This window comes from Cryptotermes secundus, unplaced genomic scaffold (assembly GCF_002891405.2).
Source record: "Cryptotermes secundus unplaced genomic scaffold, Csec_1.0 scaffold184, whole genome shotgun sequence".
Taxonomy (NCBI): domain Eukaryota; kingdom Metazoa; phylum Arthropoda; class Insecta; order Blattodea; family Kalotermitidae; genus Cryptotermes; species Cryptotermes secundus.
This window is the reverse complement of record NW_019725839.1, coordinates 707886-731361: the sequence shown is the minus strand read 5'-3', so window position 1 is coordinate 731361 and position 23476 is coordinate 707886. Positions and strand designations below refer to the sequence as shown.

Sequence of the window (23476 nt, the reverse complement as noted above, 5' to 3'; positions counted from 1 at the left end):
CAGCTGTCTTCATATTACTGCAGCCCCTTAACAAAAGTTAGATGAATTTCAAAGGCACAAAATGAATGCAAAATAAACCAAGACAGAACAGTTGAATATGCAGCTCTTTCACAATGACAGGAAACACTCGTGTGAATACATACGTGAATCATCAAACCTTCAGGTATGATTTCACAATTAAACCCCTGAGAATTTAAGTGACACACTTCATGGCCTTGAAACCATATAAAAATGCCCCAAAGGGTGAAACTGCCTGGAAAAGTTTGAGTCAAACTTGTGAGGTAGCTCTCTGGCTCTTAACCAAGCTCCTCATTTGTCGACTATGAAGGGTACTGCGATGTGACACCCTGTACTCTGGTTGAAGTTCCTGTGAAATGTGGTGAATGTCTACCAGCCCACATGGCCAGAAGATAGAACCCTTCATAGTCACCGCTGTGAGAACATAGGAACAGTGGGTTAACGGAAGTTACAGGCAGTCACCCCCCAGGAACCAGAACTTAACAGCATGGGGATTCGTGAAGTCCAATCTTCAATAAATGCAAATCATATGAATTATATTAGTAATAGTGAAGAATACCTTGTAACTTAGCAATTTTTTAAAATTGCACCTTAAACCAGATTGTGCTGCATTGGATTTGAATTGCACATAACATCCATTCAGTTAGAAATGACAACCATCCAATATTTGTTTCCTGTACATTCTAGGTACCTCACACAATATGTGGCTTTGGTTGTACAACTTTAATGAACTCCACTTTTCATAAACTGTCCCCTTATAATGCCACACGTTACCATTCATAGACCTATTATAGCAAGACAGAGGAATGGTGCCTGTGGTTCTTCATCTCATCCATGGGAACAAACGGAGCAGTTGATCATCTTTGGTATTGACAGTTCCTTTCATGGATCACAGATCAAGCTGTAGATCTCATGCAAACAGAGCACCTATTTTATTTCAGCATAAAATTAATGCCACAGTCCTGTGACACACAGTTTCACAAAACATGAGACATTGCCCANGGGGGGGGGGGCAGCAGCATATCTGTTACACACTAGGAACTATTATTACAAAGCACACTGCCATACACATATACTGACACCGACACAAGAATAAGCCCAGTTAATTCGATGTTATCCTGGCGAACTTCTGTAGCTGCTGTGAGCCAAAAGACAGCAAACAAAATAGACGAGATGTGCTAGAACAGGGTGACATCACTTGCGGAGATCTCAATCTATGACCAAGGCAGAGGCAGGGGCAGCGGACCATCCCAGTTGCACCTGCTGTGAACTTGCACACATGAGGAGGCTTCTGGTTGTCTCGCTGTGACAACGTGCAGTCTTGTAAGTGTCATGCATGTAGCAAGGTACACGGTCACTGAAACTCAAGGAAGGGGGTGGTGTGTGGGACTGTGGCACACTTATTATGTTCGCTGTCACAGGTAGGAAACTGAATTGTAAAAAGCAGCCCTCTCCAGGCTACAATATATTTTTAGAACGAAAAGTGAAATTGTGAGAAAAAAGATGGCCCTTTTCAGGTCCCCATAAGTTTTCTTCAAGCACATACTTCAACATTAAAGACAAAAGCAGCCTTTTCCTCCTACAAGACTACATGGTGTCATACCCAAAAGGCTGCCAACTGAATACTCTCCAACAACATTTCAGATACACAACAATAGTTACAATGATACATTATCTGTTAATGCAAGCTTACTTTTCCTTACATGAAGGCATATACATTTGTTATAATACAGAGTCGTAAGTTTGAATAATTTTTCTTTCTTAAGAACTAGAAGCACACATTACTAACATGTCATTCTAATGCTCTATTGCCTTAACCAGCTCTGAGACAACAGATCACATAACAATGATTCTGAGGGTACGTACCAAGGAACTAAATGAAAGACAGTGAAGCACCTGCTGCCACTCCTCTGTTGTTGCGGACAAAACAACTAGAGACTCTTCTCGTTCAGGTACTGAGTGCTGTTCCACTCTAGTCTTGAGGAGCAGATCGTTTTACAGTAGCGCTACTGACAGAATAATATAAAACGTTCAGTAACTTTCAAAATCAACAAGCAGCTTCTTTCCTACCAGTGACTGTCTCTTGGCTCCAATATGGGTGAAATTCAGTGCACTTCTCTTACTATTCAGGTCAATTAAAATGCAGTATGCAACACTCCACTTAACCTTGTGACTGGCCAAACAGCTGGACCTGTCGTGATCCAGTCAGTGTGAAGCACTGATATCGAGCAGTAACAGAATTAATTTCAGTATCAAGGTTATGGTCTTCTGGTACCTGACACCATACAGCTTAACAGACATCTATGAAAGACTCAGGGAAATCTGCTGCCTCTGTCTTCATGGTACTCTGAACATGAAGATGGCAGGTTCTCATGAAGCACTGCCACTACCTACTGAACTACATGGATTCACTGTAATCTTCATCTTCATCTTCATGCTGTGACAAACTCAAATCTCACAATCAATTTTGCAGCATAAAACACTAAAACTGTGGGACATCTGGAAGCTCTGCCATACAGGGGGGTACAATTTTTGATAGTGGTTCAATAAATTCACACTCATACACAAATCTGAAAAGTCTGTGACTACCATTAGTTTCGGCAGTTTGTCTTTACAAGCCGCTTCTTACTGGACATTCTGTATTGGGGAGGGAGGAGTTTCTATGTGCACATGACATCTGCTAGCTGCAATGCATTCAGCTGCATAATAGTGACTTTAAATTAATTTTATACAAAATTAAAACATTACTTTTGAGTTTAAGAACAAGGCTGTGAGAGGTGACAGGTCCACCTGGCTTTATATATCACAAGGAAAGGGGGTTATTGGTAGACCAGAGAAGAAATGGTATGAACAATAGTGGAACAAAAACATGCCTGACTATAATCTACCCCCCCCAAAAAAAAACATTAAAACAATCTGTTTAATGAGAAAGGTTACAATGATGTGGCGATAATGTGACATCACTTCTTGTGCTTGCATAACGCTCTGCTCCTGTACAACTTGCAATGATGTGGCGATAATGTGACAGGAGCCAAGTGACATCACTTCTTGTGCTTGCATAACGCTCTGCTCCTGTACAACTTGCAATGATGTGGCAATAATGTGACAGGAGCCATGTGACATCACTTCTTGTGCTTGCATAACGCTCTGCTCCTGTACAACTTGCAATGATGTGGCGATAATGTGACAGGAGCCAAGTGACATCACTTCTTGTGCTTGCATAACGCTCTGCTCCTGTACAACTTGCAATGATGTGGCGATAATGTGACAGGAGCCAAGTGACATCACTTCTTGTGCTTGCATAACGCTCTGCTCCTGTACAACTTGCAATGATGTGGCGATAATGTGACAGGAGCCAAGTGACATCACTTCTTGTGCTTGCATAACGCTCTGCTCCTGTACAACTTGGAATGACACAATGAAAATATAAGCCTGCTGTGGCATGCTTGTGTTTGCGTTCCGATTGTAATACTGCTCGTTCTGGCCATGACTGCCACCCCAACTACAACAAACAATTAAATGTTGCTAACACACAGTAAACAGAGTGACAGTCAGACCCGTAATGTTGGCAGGATGTTCACATAGAACTCCGTTCTTATTAAAGAGAGAATTTTTATTTTGTCTACTAGCTCTATGGACGTAAGTAGGTTCTCCTACAAACACTTAATTTCTTCCTCACATTTCCCACTATCTGCTGTACCCTCTAGATATTTCTGGGGATCAATATTATTTTTTATGTTGGTACTGAGGGACTGGAAGATCACGGATTGAGGCTTCTTTTAGAGAAGCCAGACGCTTGGACGGACCTAAGTAGGATAAATTGCAGACCACTGGGAGAAGGAAGAGGAGCAACTGTGGAAGGAGACTAAATTCAACTGAACATTTCTGCCAACATAACAGAATTTAAACCCCAGTCTTTAGACAAACTGTGGAATAAAATGCAGGATCCAACAAACGTCAGGCAATTAGATGGATCCCTCTCCATAAGGACAGAAGAGATGATAAAAAAAAAAAAAAGACAAATCTATCCCTGTAACAGGCTGTGGAGGCCCACAGGGTTATGAGATGTCAAGGCTCCCATATTTTCTAGACAATCAGCTCACAGATGGTGGTGAGGCTGCCAGCCTTATGTGCCAGCCCCCTTTACCCCCTAATACTCATTTCTGTTAGAGGCTGAGTCAACCCCAGGGCCATAGTGCAGCTGGAAGGATTGGGCCAACTGAAAAATCCAATGACCTCACTGGTAGTTGAACCTGCGACCTTCTGGCTTGTAGCACAGTGCCTCAACCAACTACAAGAAACTGCATAACACACGAGGCAGCATCAGTATGATGTCTGTGATTGGTACGCTACTGGAAGCAATAGGATGATTTGGAACACAGCGGTTAAGATTCAATCTGGCAGATGTCTGGAATCTTTGACCCCCCCGCCTCCCCCCCGAACCTAAGTACGTCCAGCATAGCATACTAGATCCTATGAATATCACAGATGTTTGATTTAACTTTGAGCAGCAACACTCTATCTCACCTTTATTAAAAATAACAACATGTCCTTCTCTGGAATGTTTGACTATGACTAACAGTAAAAACTGCCCAGTAATCAGGTGACAGCTCCTAACAGTTCAGGCACACTACACAATGTCTGTGGTGTTATTTATTGTGCACCAAAGTAACAACACTGCATTTTGCTCCTCACAGCAAAGTTAGTTGTGTGATGCCGCATGGGATTTAAGTCACTGACAGACCATATACATGGCAGGAAAAGTATGTATCTTGTATTGTCACGAAAGATACGAAACTAACATTCCACATGCAGCAACTCTACCCTGTTTCTTTGTGCACTCATGAAAAGTGATTGTGGTAGTTTTCATTGTGCAGAGAGTTGCCAAGGTTGCCTAACTCTATGGGCAGTTTTGGTTTGCACTGCCGGAAAAGTATCAAATTACAGTCTGACATATTCGCATATTTTACACAAAGCAAAGCTTGGCTGTCCACACTTGTAAAGAAAAGAAAAGCTAGGCATGAAGCCAAAATTGTTAAGTACCGAACCAATGAGCAACTGCACGATTCTCTGGCACTCCAGTGTACAGGTTATTCAAGTAAGAGAATTATGTGACGAAACAGAGACACAAGCACTGAGTACAACATTCCCTCTTCCTTCTGAAACGGTCTCCTGCTTTAGCCCTTTCCACTCCTTCTTTCTGCAACCTCACTCCTACTGGCTATGCATCTGTGTGGGAAGGAAATTGCGACCTGCTGTTCCTGTACACCAACTACTGGAAGGGATGTCAAAGAATGTAAAGATCAACTGCATAACTATGAACATGGCAGTACGTTCACAAAGCTAGTGGTGTAAACATGCAAACAGTGGATGTATACAGTAAAACAAGCTGCAGGAATGAACCTTCTGGAATATTACATAGCTCTATAAACAAGTGGACGATGCCCCTTATGAGGTGGAATAGGATTTTACAAAAATAATGAAAAATCTAATAGAAAAATTTAATGGATTTTAATTATTTCTATGTTATTTTTAAGCAGACTGCAGCGTGCGGTTTTAGCGCACATTAGAGCAGAGTAACAGTTTTGATATATTAAGACACTCGAAGATGGTCATCTATGGCCAAAACATGTTGCGTCAAGTGTTAAACGGTGAATAAACAATTGTTGCATTATTGACAGACTGTGGATACATAGACAATTTCATTAAAGTTTTGCAACAGGATGCTGAAATACAGAATTGTAAAAATCTAAGCCAGACATGGGAAAAAATAGAAAGTTCCTTGCAACACCTCTACGCTACAGATACAAGGAGATTGACTGTATACATAATGGCTGCTAGACACAACGCAAACCCTTACGAATTTCAGGAGCAGAAGGAGTGTTCATGAATTGTGCTGAGTTCTGCTGCCAGTTCATCTGCGTGACCATCTTCCCACTCTATGCGCACATCATGGCATCGAGACTTACACACTGAATATTAACTGTGATTTTCAATCTTACATAATTTTAAGACTACATAAACAGCAGAGCCCAAATTATAATGACGCACTGTCACTCTCACCAAATGTCATAACAAAACCTAGGGTTCAGTTTATTGTCACACAGTCATTCCTGCAGGTCCCTAATCTTAAACGTGACTCTGCACTGTGACACACATGAAATGACTAGCAAATAGAAGAGAAATTCCTTAACCTCCACTTTGATTTCTAAGCACATGCTGCAATTACACAGTGAATTTTCTAGATTGTACTTGCATATTATGAGCTGTCCCAAGTTACAGCAGGAGTTTCGACTCTTCCAACTGCATGCATGCTCCATCTGCATCGCACTGTATTAGCGCAACAAAACAAATGAATGCCATCAAGGTAAGAAATTGCTCTTTCTGTTGCACTACAAGAAATGCGTTTCACTAACAACCAACCATAGTTGTAACGCTTCTTTTCGACTAAGCGATTCATTACTGTGGGGCTAATGGCAGGAATGATTTAGAAATTTTCAGCTACATGAAATACTGAGTCCCTTTACGATCACGACAAAATGCAAACACAGTCTCACAATGTAAAATGCGTAGATGTAAATGTGCAGTAATATTCAGTCTCATCTGAAGTGAACGAGATCTGCTCCATCTCTTAATGTGGGCGAGCAATACAACTTGAGATCACATGCCTCATGTAATATTATATTCTGATAGTAAAACATGCTGCATTAGAAACAGAGGAAATGACTTGTGGGATTGATGTTTCTAATCCTAACCTGAGGGGGGGGGGGCATCACACAACTAACCCATTAAGGAAAAACACTATCTGTTTTGTAGTGATCTACGTCCAAAATATTTACATGCAAAACAACAAAACTCTCTACTAGTTCAGAATATGAACTTAACTTTCACATTCTTGTTGTGGCAGTTGGGGAGGGGGGGAATTTTTATATTTATATATATAGTATAGTATATACATGAATTTACTACTGTAGCTTAATTTAAAAGTACTTGAAATTGCTATACACAAGCTAGTGAGCTGAATGAGCTGAGTGGTTGCCCTCCTGCATCTAGCTCTGTCAGTGTTTGTGTTACCAGAGACAACAGACAGGTTACTCCAGGTTTGTATGCAACCTGCACAGCTGTCATTAGAGGTCCTGATCCTTCAGAACAACTGGTAGGATGAATTCGTCTGAATCGCCTGCTGTTGGATTGTGAATCACATCATGGAGCTGTGAGTTGGCGAGAGGAGCCCACATGGTGCCCAGTGCCTCACCCACCTCCTGCAAAAACAGCACATGTACAGCTGACATAATGCATGTCCACGAGCTTATGGTCGCGGCAACATAGCTCTCCAGGTCACTGGGGCGCATAAACCTCCTCTCCAAAATAAGGCGGTGACTAAAGATTCTGCCAGATTTGCATCCAGTTTTCACTTCTATGGGTTTTTTAACTTTTTTTTTATATAGAGAAGTCCTCAGCTTCACCTCCAACCTCCAGACATGGATGACCAGATTCATGTATTTATGTCTACCAGTGACAGGGTGACCCAGTTATACCCCCAGGCACTGGGTTCCTTTTTGTCACTTTCTGCAACTTGCAGGGCTATGATTCGATTGAGGTATTCTAACATGCTTCCATATCACAAAACTAACTTGATTGCTGAACTTAACCCTTTAAGCCCAAGTGGTTGTTACTATTTTGTGGCATGTAGACCTGTTGCTAGGCAATGACTGCAAAACATATAGCCAGGCAATGGCCCATAAACAGCAAGTGTATAACGGTGTTTTCTGTTCAGTCCATGCCAAGATGCTATAAGCTGGACAGTTATGAAGGAGTTCAGTTAGTTGGTTGATGAGCTACTGAGTAAGCCAGCTGGTTAGTTAGTTCAGAGTTGCTGCAGCTGAGGCCAGGGAGAGTTTGGGAACCCAGAGTGAAGGGAACATAAGCTGCTGGAAGCTGCTACTGAGCAACAGCCAGGGAAGACCGAGAAGACTACGTGTCCTCTAGTTACAGTGATCTTTGGAGTGTGTAACTCAGTGAGACTGTCGTATTTATTTATATTTACGTTCTGTAACAGCTCAGTACATCCAATTACCAATCCAAACTCTGTCTCTAGTCACTCTAAAATCGTGACAATATATGCTGTAACATACAAACCTGAAATCCCCCCAGGGCGAATTTCTGTGCTCTGTGCGGTTCTCACAATAAACAGCAGTAACCAGTTGGGCTGTGTAGCAGAGACATGATGTGTTTCCTGTGAGGTACGAACTGAATTTTTATATATTACGTGTATTTAGAAGAAATTCAGTCTTTAACAGGTGAATTCTTATCTGTCCACTTTCATGTGATGGCCAACACTGCAATTTTCCTGTTTAGATGCTATGTCTGGCCTCCTGCAATAGTGATTTTGGCAACTTACCACTTCTATTACTGTGTGTAGGGGATGACAGACAGAGGTATTAATATTATTATTATTATTATTATCTTTGGAGGGGGTGGGTTTCCCCATGCACCGCGACTAGTAGTCTATTGTACGTCCCCTTTTAATTTCTACTGTCGCCATACCCTACCAGTACAGGTGCTCGCTATCAGCCCAGCTCTGCCAGCGAGGTCAGCCCTCTTCTGGCACTGGTACCCGATGCTTCCCCCATCTACCGGAGGCATTGGAAACTACTTGGGTGGGAAACTTTTTGCCTAATTTTGCTCAGAGGTCTCCTAGAGACATGAGGATCTTTTACATGCCGTAAATCTACGACACGGCACCCACAGCTTAAAAGTCCCTCCCGGAGGATTTGTTCCCTGAATTTTTCCGCCCTTAAACATTCCACGACCTCCACTGGGTCTGAACCCACATACCTTGAGTCATGAGGTGGGAATGTTACCCCTAGAGTACGGAGGCCACTGACAGTGACGTAACTACAGAAGCTGTCTCTGCCATCTGATGGCAGGATGTTAAATTGTTTACCAATTCCATTTCATGTACATTCTCAGATGCCGTTCCCGAACTTCTTCAGTTTGTGGGACATGAACGTCATGCAGCTCCCTGTGGAACACCATCAGCTGTTGGGCCCTTGTGCCCACTCTGCAAACTGCATACCCAATTTCTTGTCGGCAGTCAGTGACTTGTTATTCAACATACGTGCTGCAGCAACCCTCCAAAACCGCCAGTCACTGCCATGCTGTGGTGACAAGGGGCCCATGCGCCACACTTCTACCCTATTACCTGAATTCTGTTTCCTTCTACAAAGCCAGGGTCCCAGGATCACTGTCATTAACAAACATATGACACTGATATTTTCTTCCCCTTGGATTTCTGAATGAACACTATGGATTGGGGTCCAGATGTGTGTTCAGTTTGTTGTTCTGTGACTTTCTATAGTGAACGAACCAATATTTGTTATAAACATAATTTGTCATGTATATTTTTCATTAATGTGCCATCTGTTAGGAGTGAAAGTAACTCAACAAAATGAAGCCCTACAATGACTTGCGTCTGTGTGTGTGTGTGTGTGTGTGTAAGAGGAGGGGGGGGGGCGAGAGGGAGAGCCAGAGGCTGTGCTCACCACAGAGCAGATGTACTACTCACAAACTGCAAGGAAAGCTCCTCATCAATGCCCGGTTCTGCCCCATCATACAGAATGTCTTGGGCTGCAATGTGCAGCGTCTTGAGGCTGTGACCCCGCAGTCTGGCAATGGCCACCAGGTTGTCCACATAATACTTGTAGCCTGAAAAAATTCCCGCCTCACATGAGAAGTGGAAACTCTCACCATAACATGTGAGAGTGATCGATACAATTGATTCTCTAGGGTGTGATGCCGTGTATTCTGGTAGACAGGTATGAATATTTCAGAGTACCCTACTGCCCCCCCCTTCTACCATGATGATGGGGATGGCAGATTCCCTTTGAAATCTATCAATCAAAACACATAATGCCACATCCCACAAGATCACAATTTCAACATTCATTGTGAATGGCTTGGCCATGCAAATAGAAAGAACAAAACAGGACACTAAGGATGACATTGGAAAGAGACCTACAGGACAATCCTGCATAAGATGGGCAAGGAATGTAGGACAGGTTGCAGGGAAGAAGAAGGGAGTGGATCGAGCCTTTTCATCCACTGACATGTATAAATGGAAATGATACCAAAAGAAACAAAAATTCTGTGCAGATATTATATGGTCCCCCTTCCCTGCAGAGCTTCAATGTTCACAGTAAGGTTGCAGGCACTGCAGTGACACACTGCTTTTCGTGATTTGCACCAGTATACGTCCAGACTGCACTAAACCTGTCAGATATAACCTCAAAGTCTTTACAGTGTTAACATTTTTGTAACTTATGACATATTAAACTGCTTTTATACAGGTTTTGTACATATGTTTATGACTGAGTACCCTACAAATTACATTTGGAATTGGACTTCAGATCTTATTGTACAAAGGGCTACTATGATACCCCAAAATCACTGAGGCGGTACTATCGTCAGTATTCAGGAGTCCCTATGTTTGAGCCCACCTGTTATACTAACATCAATGTACAACTTCAGGTTACAGGGCTTAGTTGCATCTTATGTTGAAGCCCTTCCATAGTTTCGGCACAAACTTCTGTTGCCATCTTCAGGGTATGTTATGTTGAAAGGTGAATGGATTGACTGGGTCATCTTCTCTGTCCTGCCCTGCACTCAAGCTGAAGATGGTGACTAGCAGCACATGTCAAAACATTGGAACAGCTTCAACATATGATCCAGCTAAATCCCTGCAAGATGAACTTAAAACATTAGGACACAGGCTCCCAAAACCTGAAGATGCGAACAATATGACGATCAGTGTTACCAGTATCTTATCAGTACTGCTATGGAGACTAAAACAGGGGATCACAACACTCACTGCCACCTTGGGGACGGGGTACCAACCTAGCAGAATGATCTCCTCGAGATTGGAGCACCTCCAAGCAGCCATCACCAGAGGATCCGGCTGCTCCTCAGTGGACGATTGCATGAGGGAGTAGGCAGCGGCCGACCCTAGCGAGTCGACCCACCACAGAGAGCGCAGGCTGTGTGTGTACCAGCTGGAGAGGCGATGCAAGGCACCACTGTTCAGCTGAAACAGTCACTCAGCTGCTCAAGAAATTACTCGCCTTTTGTGGAACCCAAAGGTTTATCACTACATTCATAAAAGCCATTCAACGGCCAATCTAATCTATTACACATTCTCACAGCCCCCTTCTCTAAGAATCATATTAGCATTAACCTCCCATCCCAGAATAGATCTCACAAGCTGTTTCTTTCTTTGTGTGTAACTTCTCATTTCTTCAAGGTGTGCCAGATGTCCTGCCCACTCCAGCCTCCTTATTTTGTAATTCTCTCTATTCTCCTGCTACTTCCTCTCTTTTAGATGCACATACTCTCGTCAGAGCCCTCTTTGGTCTTCTTCCCCTTACCTAAGTGACAACAATGTTCAAACCCCTTACACAAATACAGTTCTGTGCCAACGTACCTGCTCACAGAAGAAAGCCTTCAGATGGGTGAGTGGCATTGATGGTTTCAGAATGTCGGAATGCAGGATGTCCACAGCTTCATAAGAGTGGATGAGCGTGAGTCGCAGCTCACAGTTTGCACTGCAACAAGATGCTGCCTTAGGACTCACCAGACAAGGTGTTCACATCTAGGTTCAAGATTTGCCAGATCAGGCAATGATTCTCAAATACACCTTCCCTATCCTTCCGCGAATGTAACACCAGGTACCCACCCTCCGTTGTTCATAGTGAGAATGAACCTGTTGTAATACCTTTTATGACAAGTAAAAAAATAACAAATGTATGGACATGTTCTGTGAATGAGTGGAAACAGAGAGTCCAGAAGAATGTGCTGAACGTGTAAGTAAAAGGAAGATGCCAAAGAGGAAGACATACATCAAGATGAGGCAGAGGTTAGGAAAAATGTCAACACAGAAGGAAAGCAAAACATATGGGAAAATTGTGGAAGATGGAGATAGATGGACAGGTAGGCAGAAGGAAGAAGAACACACTCCAAACAGAAATTGGCCAGCATGTTGTACCACACAACTGACTGATTTACTGATGGGCTTACAACTTAACTAGTAAATAAGGCAGCTGTCCATTTATCTGCTCATACAATTAAAAGGTTTTGTGTGCCAATGGGTCCCCTCCAAACTAATGCCAATCATTCAGCTCAACTAGCTCAAGAGAGTGGAATCCACCTTGCGAAGCTGAAGAGTGCCTCGCTCGGAACCAAGAAATTCCAACCTGACAGTTCATTATAACATGTTCACAAGACTCTGCATCTGTACCCTATTCTGAGTTATGACACCGTGTTGTAGACTGGTAGGTGGGTACCCTGAAGATGGAGGCAGTATATTCCTTCAAAACATTTGTAGCCACCTCCCAGTCCACAAGACAGAATCCATAATTTAAAAAAAGTGCAACATGAATCTTCACTGTTATGAAATGTCAGCTCTTACAGATATAGTCCACAGCCCATTTCCTTAAGACTCCCCCCTGAGCAGTCCAACAACAGTACCTCATGATAAGTACAGATTATGGAGCTCCTCATTATGCTTTCCTCGACTCTTCTGTCACCTCCTCCCTTACTTGTTGGTCTATTTAATCAATCTGCTTCTTCTTATGAAATGAGAAATGGCATGACGATTATTAACAACAAACTAGGAAATACGTAACAGTGCACATACTTGCCAACTTCTGTTGATGTGAACTGAGGAATACCGTGATATTTATTCTAACAAACGTGGCAGTCCTTTGTTAAGATTTTGCTAAATTCGTGCTCTAGCAACAAGGAATATGCACAACTAATGGCCACATGATGGCTACTCACTTTTGGTGCACAAAGTTGGTCCATCCTCCATCAGAGGTCCCAGGATGAGTTTCCTCAATCCCGTGAACATGAATGATGAATCGAACCAATCGAACTTCACTAAGGGCTGCCAACATACTATCACTCACATAGTCATAGTCCACACTCAGAACCTAAGATAAAAAGGCAAATATTGTCACTAGGACCAGTGCCAGCCCACGGCACATTACATGTAGTTTCATGCTGGCACCTGTCATGAATTTACTTTGCAAAGATGGGAAGGAACGACCGATTCTTTTGTTATGAGATCTGAAGCTGTAACGATATTAAATATTAAGATTATGGTCTCTGGGTTGTGACATCATGTTGTATGGTAGATGGCTGCTACAGTTTGAGAGGGATCTGCTGCTTCGATCTTCAGGGAGGAGGCAGTCTTCCTTGAAAACTGTGTCAAAAGTTGTACCAAATGTATTTGTTGCCATTTTGATATGTCACTGGTCTTGAAGACAATTTACTGCAATTAATGATCCACTGTCGCAAGCAATCGCATCACAGATATCACACTGGACAGTTGGAAATTGTTCATCTTCATATTCCGTTAAACATTCACCACACTGAAACATGGTGTGGAAATGTTCCAAGTTCAGTAAGCTGTAAATTTTATTGTGTGATTACATTTTTGCATGACATGATTTCATGAGAAAACTTAATTATATTTGAATTTTGTGATAAATATACCTGAACAACCGAGGGAGAACTACTATGCCCGATGTTGCAGCTTATCATCTTGTTGTTGGTATTAGAATTTATTTTTCAGTTGTTTGCCATCTACCAAGCAAGAGTATCAAGATTTAAAGTTTATCACTGCATGAAAACACTGACTGCAGTGGTGCAAAAGGCCAAGCAGCTCCCGTGAATGTAAATGCACCTGATAATGGCCACATAACCCAAAGCATGTAGTGCAGTGAGATATTTTAAAAGGACTTAATATTAAATGTTGATATTGTTGCATGGTGGACAGTAAACAAGTGAAAAATAAATTCTACTACTGCTTCCAATCATGTTCTGTATAGAACTCAATTGTGCACTGTAAGGGATGTGATGTTAAGACACACATATACAGGTGCAGCACAAGTCCCAACGTTATGCACTACGCATGAAACAGACATATAAAAGTGGCCCCAGGGATCTAGTCACAACAAAGAACAGCTACTTGCACTGCAAGAAGCCTACCTGCAGCATCTGAAAGGAGCGGAAGAGAGCTGGGTCCACATCCAGCAACAGGTAGTCGTCAGGGTCGTCCTTAACAGAAGCAAGACCCAAGGAGCGCAGTGAGCAAGCTTGGTGGCGGGCCAGCAAATCCAGGAAAGCACCAACGTATACCGTCAATTCCTCTGAGCAGCCCAGGCTCAAGGCCTCCAACCTCCGACACTGCTCTATGAGCATTCTTACTGGCTTCAGCACATGTCTGCCAACATAATGTAACAATGGAGTGACAGGTTACAGACACATGCAAATTTTGAGACAGCTACATTCATTTCCAGTTTCACCTGGGTTTTCTTGGACTTTCCTAATGGTATATTCTAAAGTAAATTAAAAAAGCAATGACATTAAAGCATCCACTTGTTTCAGACTATTCTCGATTGGAATCGTATCAGACAAATTTTACAAGTATGGAATTCAATAAAGGCTTCATTTCAATACATTTTAATTAGCATAACCAATTTCATGGGTATACCAACATAAATGAATACCATACATTACTTCATTCCTAACTGAATGATGGGTTTTCTTGAAATCTATGAATAGTGGATGTGCTGTCTCACTGTACCCTTATTTTTCTCTGGTATCTGACAAATCTAAAGAATTTGATCAATAGTTATCTATCATATCAAAGCCCGTGATGATGATCCCCATTATAACAACAATAATAATAATTTCATCTATGCATGAACTTAACCTTCAGCAAGGGGCACTGAAAAATGATGCATGAAGCTGTTTAAGTGATATGTCTCAATAATTACTGCACTCAGTTTTATCACCATTTTTGTAAATCTGTACAATAACAGACTTCTATGCTGAGGCAATTTTTCCCCAATTCCAAATAGAATTAAAGAGTTTATGGACCTCAGAACATAATATTTCACCTCCTGCTTGAAAGAGTTCTGCTGGGCTTTGATAAGCACCAGGCTATTATACCCTTTCAACATTGTAATAGGAATTTCAAGCTTAAAGGACGAGGCGCAGGTACTAGTGGCTCGGCTATATGTATTTTCTTCAAATGTGGAGGCAGGTTAGAATACCTCCTTCATCAGAGCCCTGTGATTCATAGAAGGCAACAAAAAAGGGACCCAATGCAAGGGTGCATAACTGTGCCATCCTGTCACTAGGGGCATAAATACAGGGACTTGGTTCTCCAGGTTGGGGGCTTCATTTCATTTATTCACCTTCCATAAATCCTGTCGAGAATACATTCTCATGCGGATGTGGAGATCATCCTAGTTACAGTCGCAACTAAGAATTACAGTTGTCATCCAACAGCATACACATTTGTAATAAAATACTGATAAACGTACACAATATAATAAATAAGCTAATTTTAGTAGTAAAAGTAATGGAAAACCATATACAATTTGTATAGTTGTATACAAGTCTATTAATTAAAAATTAAAAAATGAAGACAAAAACAACTCTGTCCAGTGTGACTATTTAAGTTTTACCACTTGAAAACTCAGCACCTCTACATGTTTCAATCCTTACGGATCATCTTCAGAGGAAACATCAATACTTATTCGGAAACCACTATCACAACAGGTGTTCTGACTGTTAAATTGCATATCCACACAATGCCTGAAATACACAATATACACAATATTCAACTTTTCGCAATCACACAAGTTCTTTAAAAACTTTGTTGTTTAAGTGCAAACAACACAGCAAGTCATGAACAAACACAGACAATACTAAGAATCTCCTTCTCAAGATAAACAGGCGACAAAGGTTCAGACAATAGAACCTGCTTGGTTTATAAATTTTAACTTAAACAACAAATTAAAAAAAAAAAACTTAAAAGTTTTAATACCAGGAACGCTGCTGTGATTGTGAAAAGTTGAATATTGTGTATATTGTGTATTCCAGGCATTGTGTGTGTATGTAATTTAACAATCAGAACACCTGTTGTGAACTCTAGATGATCCGTAAGGATCGATACATGCAAGGGTGCTGAGTTTTCAAGTGGTAAAACTTAAATAGTCACACTGGATGGAGTTGTTTTTGTCTTTGTGATTGTTAGTGTGACGGGACCAGAATGAAATAAAAAAAAAATTCGATAGTTAAAACACAATGTCATTAATGAGTTCTGTATAGCATACATTACTTATATAATAAATTGAAATAAAGACTAGTACACAGTGATATAAAGATTGTGTAATCTAAAATAAGCAACTAAAAACCATAACACAGACTGACAATCTTGTCTTCTTTTAATTGTAAAGCAAGACAGTTACTCGCATCTTAAAAAGATTTATAACCAAATTATTCCTATAAAGAATAAAAAGAATGTAAATATAAAAACTGTTTTAATTGTACCTCAAAACTCTTAGTGTCACTCGATATATCCTTAATATGTTGTGGTAGATTATTGTAGACCTTTGTTCCTAAACAGTAAACTCCCTTTTGGTATTTACTCAAATTTACAAGAGGCTGATGGATATTATTTTGCTGTCTGGTATTTATTCTATAAATCTCTGAATTTAATATGAATTTGTTTGTTTTTTATCACAAAGAGCATAAGAGACAGTATGTACTGAGATGTCAGAGAGGCTGGATGCAGGGATCTGCTTGAGAAAATAGAATTGCTGTGAATTGCAAGGAAATCAGATGGTCAATTCAACCTGGCAAACTAAAAGGCCTGGTTTATTTTGAATTGTTTCATTTTGGTCCGTTACACTATTATACATAAAATCAATACAAAGTCCGTCGAGTGTAACAATGTTTTTTAGGTCACTTCTTTCTCACTCTTGCCTTACATGTTTCGGTTTTAGTAAAACCATCTTCAGAGGCACATGGTACTAACAAGAAAACACTGGCATTGTTTAACTGTACACAGTATATATGCTGTGTGGGCACTGCTACAAATGTCGATGTGTAAAAGCACAACACTAGCTTGGAGTACTGAATGCACGTACAGAATGCACGTTCAACCTTCGCATTCAATCCGAAGTTGCCCTCGCGTTAAAACATCACTATTAAAATATTTAAAAAATATTTAAAAGTTTAAGACTTTTGAAGTAAAATATAAAAATGTTAGGCTGCTTCTTAATTTATCCCGATGTTGGGAGATGCCTTGAGGTTGTATTGGCTTGTAGTTGGATTATTGCTGTGCGTTGTGTGTTGTGTACTGTACATTTTTATATTTTACTTCAAAAGTCTTAAACTTTTAAATATTTTTTAAATATTTTAATAGTGATGTTTTAACGCGAGGGCAACTTCGGATTGAATGCGAAGGTTGAACGTGCATTCTGTACGTGCATTCAGTACTCCAAGCTAGTGTTGTGCTTTTACACATCGACATTTGTAGCAGTGCCCACACAGCATATATACTGTGTACAGTTAAACAATGCCAGTGTTTTCTTGTTAGTACCATGTGCCTCTGAAGATGGTTTTACTAAAACCGAAACATGTAGGGCAAGAGTGAGAAAGAAGTGACCTAAAAAACATTGTTACACTCGACAGACTTTGTATTGATTTTAGGCCTGGAATAGACTAATCTGGTGGAATTTTCTAAGGAAGGTTAAGGCTCAAAAACGGCTGTTTTGCAAATGATAATAATGATGATATATGTATTTTCATCTGCCTAACATCACTGATCCATGAATATTCAACATCTGAGGCAGCTGTCTCCCCTTTTATTAAAAATGTTGAGGGAATCTGCAAGAAAAGTAATTTGCCACCGCAGTTACTGAATAACTGACAGCAACTCGCGCTAACATCAAAGCACTTTAATGATTTTGTCGCCACAGCACCTTTACAGCCTGACATATGTCATGAAACAACTGTCAAAAACTTACTTTTTGAAGAACTGTTTTTGTTCATCAATTCTTCCAGGACATTCAAAACGACAGTGGCTGGGCATTAACATGAGACGTCTCAAATGATCATTATCACAAATCTTCTGCAAAACTCTTGTAGCTTCTTGAACACATAACGGGTCCATCGAATCAAAACTAACAATGGCATTGCGTAACTTCTTTGCAAAACAATCAGTAAGATACCGTGTCCGTGACAAACTATTCTGATCCTTTGTTTTGGCTTTGAAATGTATCGTTTGCCAAAAATTTGGGTGATATAATGCATATCTCCAATGCTTGCATGTTGACGACGCTCGAATTTTGTCTTCTTGGGGTAAATAAGAAAAGACCTCTATTAAAATAACACTAGGCAAATTATCCCAACAGCTGCCATCGGCCGCCATACTAACCCAGTGCTCACAATCGCCCATAATGCCACTGTAAAATTGTTGTGGTAGACTTGGTAGTTACCATGGATCACTGTATTCACGCAGAATTACACATAACTGTGAAATGGATTAGTTCAGTCCTTGGCCTTCGGAGGTATTTTCGTACATGGTCAATGCTTCTCATTGGCAATTTCATCGCCATCTAATGGCGAGGGCAAATCAAGGAAACTGGCAACCGCAACGCAACCGCAGCGGTTATCATTCGGAGTTGAACACATGTTACTGAATGGAGCGGTGCAAATAGAGAAAACTGCGTTGCCGTAACAATTCTCGGAAATTCCGATTGCGTTGCGGTTGCCAGTTTCCTTGGTGTGACCTCGCAGAAAAGCCATAGAAGTAACACATCTCTTCTACTCCCAAGCACATTCTCGAACGTTTGTCCACATTGAAAGTATTTTTTTTTATTGCTAATGGGGTGGGACTAAGTCCCATGTACTATGGCCACTTCTGGCCTATTGTACCAGCCCCATAAGATAGGTGAGGGTGATTGTGGAGCAATTGGTGGAATCAAGATTGACAGGGGAAACCGAAGTACTCGGAGAAAACTTGCCCCAGCGCCACTTTGTCCACCACAAATCTCACTTGACCAGACCCGGGATCGAACCCGGGCCGCCGCGAAGGGAAGCCACCGACTAACCGCTTGAGCTATGGCGTGGCCACATTGTAAGTAAGTATAGTAAAGTCTCGGTGTGTAAATATTTAAGTTTGCACGGATCTTGTGATGAAAACCAAGCAGCGCCAAATACGTCGGCAATGGTCAGGCCGCGGCAATACAGAAGTGGATCTTTCCCTTTTCTTCTCTCTTGTCAGCTGATGGCAGCAACAGCAGTGTTAATGTTTTGTGGAGTAGTGTCTATAAAATAGGCACGTGTGATGATTTTGTTTGGGTGATACATGGATGAACTTCAAATAGCTGCTTCAAGCTCCCACTAATTACAGATCGTTACAGATGGCAGTGGGAGTCGAATGTATTGGACGTTCGTGGAGAAGAAATGGCCTCTAAAAGGGCAAGGGGTATACAGCATCCCTTATGCTGCCACAACCGACACAGCTAACTGTCAAAACTACAAAATTATGTGGGCAAAGAGCTGATGACGCTCATTCACGCGAATTTAGTGATTGCAACAGTTACAAACCAACAGGTTTCTTTCCGAGTTTGGTGATGTGTTCCTTACATGCGCGGTGTACGTGACAGGTGGATGCGGTGTAGAGGCTTGACGAATTGCGTGTAGTTGTGTAAGAAGTTGATATTCCCGTTAGCGGTTATCTGACTAGTAAAGAAATATATGAAGAAGTGAATAAGATAAATGTTGAGAGCTAAGAAAAATGCGTTTGCATTCCGGGTACACAAATGTGATGTGGATAATTGTGTTATGTTTCTTGGTACAGTGTTTAATTATATCCGAGAACAAAGTTCATGGTAAAGACAACTCCGCAGAGGAAAAGACGGATGTTAAGAAGCATGAAACTGCAGCACAGAAGAAAAAGCAAACTGAAGCTGCAGTGCCACAAAATAGGCCAAGTAATGGCATTGAATCAACAAATCAGAGTGCAGGTTTGCCAGTAAATGGTATAGATAGGGCGAGGGTCACAAAAAATAGAACAAGCATTAATGCGGGAGTGTCAGAGCAGGTTGATAATTCATCTTCAAGGGCATATCAAGAGACCGTGCAGCCTTCTCGAAAAATTATCAGCACTGGAGCATTCGTCAGAGCATTTTATGTGTTTGTTGGTGTAGGAGCTATTGTTGTTATGTACATCGTTGTGAGAACTGTCAGGTGAGTGAATCCATTGAAATACCGCGTTCATAACAAAATACTGCTATCAGAAATGTTAGAATATTGTTCATTCAAATATGTATTCCAGTTTAAAGTTTTTAGAACTGTAGAAGTTTATTTCCAAGCAGTGACGTGACTTTAGTGCAGCGGTTGGATTAATTTTACAATTTGATTATAAACCAGTTGGGTGTCTAGGTATAGTTTTCACTTATGAACCATTCTGCTCAATGTTTTCAGGCCATGTGCCCATCTGTACCACAGTGAGCAGGATGTGCTGCGTTTTGCCTGTGACACTGTGACAGGAATTATTTTGAAAGGGGTTGGCTTTTATGCTTTTTTTTTGCATGTGATGGAAGAAGCATAATGCTTTACATAGTAAATGAGACTTCTTAACTCAGGCTTACTCTATAGATGATTTTACCTCTGTTGAAAAATTATTAAGGTTTATGAGTATCTGTATATGAAATGAGATTCTGTTTTTGTATTATGGGCTACATCTTTTGGTTTAACTGAAAGAAGGATCTATGAAATTCAACCTCAACTGTGCTCTATGCTAGCAATTTATGTGCCAGGTGATAGCATCTCCCTTGAAAATTTGTATTCCTTTGATGCCTGAAGTCACTGTCCTTTGAAAGGTTAAATACTTTACTATTTTTGACAAATATTATGATAGAATAGTACCCAATATTACATTGCAGCATCCTGTTGCATTGTGTAGATCCTGTGCTCAAACCAAATGACATACCTGTTACATTTTTGTAATACAGTGACTGACCCCTTACTTATGTCACTCGTGGTTACACTGCTAAGACTCGAGACGTTTGTAGTTGTATTACTTACATTGTAACAAACTTTGCTGTCATTTTGATGTACTTATATGTTTCTGTGGGGAGTCAGAATAGGTCGGTCAGTAAAGTGATGGGCTACAGACAGGACAGTCAGAAATTGAATCCCCACAGGGGCAAGAGTTTGTTTCTTCTTCACAGCATCCAGACTGGCTCTGGGGCCCACCCAACCTCCTATCGAATGGGAACCATTGGCTCTTTCCATGAGGTAAAGTGGCCAGGGCATGAAGTTGACCACCCAGCATCATCTGGTGCTGACAAGAATGTTGGAGCTATACCTTCACTCCCCCAAATGTTTTTATGGCATAGTGCTTAATTAATTAAGCACAGGGACAACTTTTTTTCAGATTTGTTTGAACAAGTAAGTTTGCTAAGTGGTAACACTTGTGGCTTATATCTGGAAGGTCCCCAGTTTGAATTTCACCTAGGACATTGAGTATCAGAACAAGTTTTTGTGGTTTCCTGAATCCCTGCAGGTTAATGCTGGGATAATCCTCATTTTAGGCTATGGCTGCTTCTTTCCAAATCCTTTCCTGTTTATTATTCAGCAGTCATCCCACCACTCAACACTGTACATTCTAACCTACCGACTGCATTGTTAAATAAGCCATGAATACACTAAAAATGTAAAGCTATTTCTGTAACAGGCCATGGAGGCCCATAGGGTTGTGAGACATCAAGGCTCCCACATTTTCTATACAGTTGGCTCATAGATGGCGGTGAGGTTGTCAGCCTTACGTGCTGGCCGCTCTTTGCCGGGAATGTTGCTGGTACCCAGTTCTGTTAGAGGCTGAGGTGACCCCAGAGGATGGTGTGGCTGGAAGGATTAGGTCAATTGGAAAATATAATGACTTCATTGGGAATTGAACCTGTGACCTTCCGACTTGTAGTATAGTGCCACAACCAACTACGCTACCGTGTGTGCTGCCATGAGCACAGTAAGTGAATTATTTCTGTAAGAAATGTTCATTCAGCATGAGGTTGAGTTAGGTTAGGTTATGTTTTGTTAGGCTCATGTTGTTTACTGAACGCCTCAGTGATCCGCTGTATTGCAGAGTTGTTCTGAAGCTTGAAGTGCCACATCACACTGAACTGCAGTGTCATTTGTACTTTCAGACTGAGACGTAGGAAGTCTGCTGTTAGAAAGTATGGGATCCTGGCGAGTAGAGAAGATGTTGAGTTGACGCCATTAGGGGCAGAGGAAGAAGAAGAAGATACAACTTTGTTTGAAATGTCTTCACACAGATCTCGACCTTGACAGTCAGAGCACAAGATCATGGCCTACCCCTAATAAATCTGCTTGCACAAACACAATGCAGGATGGGCTTTAAGCAAGGCATTCCAACATTGTGACCTACTTTGAAGATGCCTTGTTCAACGTGAATGGAGTTTACATCATCAGGGAAGCCATGAGAAAAATCAGATGCCCTCAGCACTTCAACTCTGAAGACAGGTAGAAACTGAGTGAAGTTTTATTTCACCAATTTTCCTCTAGCCCTTTTTTCTTTAACCGTATGGTCCCTTCTCATTGGTTTAGCACCACTTATTGTATATAAGACAGTGTTTTCCATTGGGCTTATTCACCCAGAACGTGGCAGCTTCAATTGCAGGAACAGCTTCAACACATGATGCAGCTAAACCTTGAAAGCTGAAGTGACATATCAGTTACAGGCCATGAGAAATGAAGCACAACCCCTTGGGCTGTATAAGTCAGGCATTTGTTTTTCAGGAGAGTGGCAAATTATGTGTCTGTGTCATTAAGTTTTGGGTGTGGGAATTTTGGTTGATTGCGGTATGTACATATTAAAACTGCTAACATACAACTGCAGGTGGCTCATGACATTACATTACATTGCATTCCATTCCATGGATCATTGGATGGTGCCGATCACATGCCTTCCCAGCTATGTCTCTGTTGTCTAGCAGTGTCACATCCAATATTATGGCTTTAATTGAAGCCTGTTTCAAAATGTCCACTTCTACAAATGGCCACACATGGTTTTATTTAGTTTCTTATTTTTTTACGCATTTATGCCTAGCAGCAATGTGATTCTTGCAATGTTTGCTGCATTTATTTACTGTGTACATAGCTTAAGTCCAGCGTTTAACACAGGGAAGTCCACACAAAGGAGAGATTGTGGCAGTGGCACTGGAAAATGTAATGTGGTCTCCAATTTGAACAGTAGAGAGCTTGAAATGTAGGCAGGTGTCCACATTCAGAATGTAGTGCCATGGAGCCTGTAGAAGTTCATGACTGTTTTGGAGAAATATACCGCTTCCATCTTCAGGTTGAAAGAGTAAGATGAGCAGAGTTCTGGTGGCTCCTTACTTGGGTCACCAGTTGGTCCTGAAGATGAAGGCCATATCTTCACAGCCACATCTTTTTTTTTTCTTTTTTGTAGTTGACCGAAAAGCAGAATTGTTTGTGTTAAACCTTGCTTTGATTGTATTTTTACACCAGAATTAAAATATCCTTTGTCAGTTAATTGGAGCTGACTGTGCTT

The 23476-nt window shown here is 41.1% G+C and overlaps 2 protein-coding genes across 2 annotated transcripts; one reads left to right on the top strand and one right to left on the bottom strand.

Annotated features, from left to right (window-relative positions):
* Positions 1–4246: 4246 nt before the first annotated feature.
* Positions 4247–18313, bottom strand: LOC111863578 (F-box only protein 33). Its single transcript, XM_023850024.2, has 7 exons — positions 17901–18313; positions 14065–14299; positions 12853–13004; positions 11498–11618; positions 10915–11101; positions 9587–9726; positions 4247–7280 (listed from the first exon to the last, which is right to left on the bottom strand). Exons 1-7 carry the CDS (start codon positions 18302–18304, stop codon positions 7146–7148), a joined length of 1374 nt encoding a protein of 457 aa, XP_023705792.1. The 5' UTR covers positions 18305–18313; the 3' UTR covers positions 4247–7145.
* Positions 18314–19109: 796 nt separating this feature from the next.
* Positions 19110–23476, top strand: LOC111863571 (membrane protein FAM174A). Its single transcript, XM_023850004.2, has 2 exons — positions 19110–20127; positions 22089–23476. Exons 1-2 carry the CDS (start codon positions 19676–19678, stop codon positions 22228–22230), a joined length of 594 nt encoding a protein of 197 aa, XP_023705772.1. The 5' UTR covers positions 19110–19675; the 3' UTR covers positions 22231–23476.

Excerpts from the sequence above, each read along its gene's own strand:
- LOC111863578 (XM_023850024.2), bottom strand. The coding sequence starts at position 18,304 with ATGGCGGCCGATGGCAGCTGTTGGGATAATTTGCCTAGTGTTATTTTA. Across the intron at positions 14,300-17,900 it reads CAAAAACAGTTCTTCAAAAA|ACATGTGCTGAAGCCAGTAA; the intron begins GTAAGTTTTTGA and ends TTATGTTGGCAG. Across the intron at positions 9,727-10,914 it reads CGAGGAGATCATTCTGCTAG|GCTACAAGTATTATGTGGAC; the intron begins GTTGGTACCCCG and ends GAATTTTTTCAG.
- LOC111863571 (XM_023850004.2), top strand. The coding sequence starts at position 19,676 with ATGCGTTTGCATTCCGGGTACACAAATGTGATGTGGATAATTGTGTTA. Across the intron at positions 20,128-22,088 it reads ATCGTTGTGAGAACTGTCAG|ACTGAGACGTAGGAAGTCTG; the intron begins GTGAGTGAATCC and ends TTGTACTTTCAG.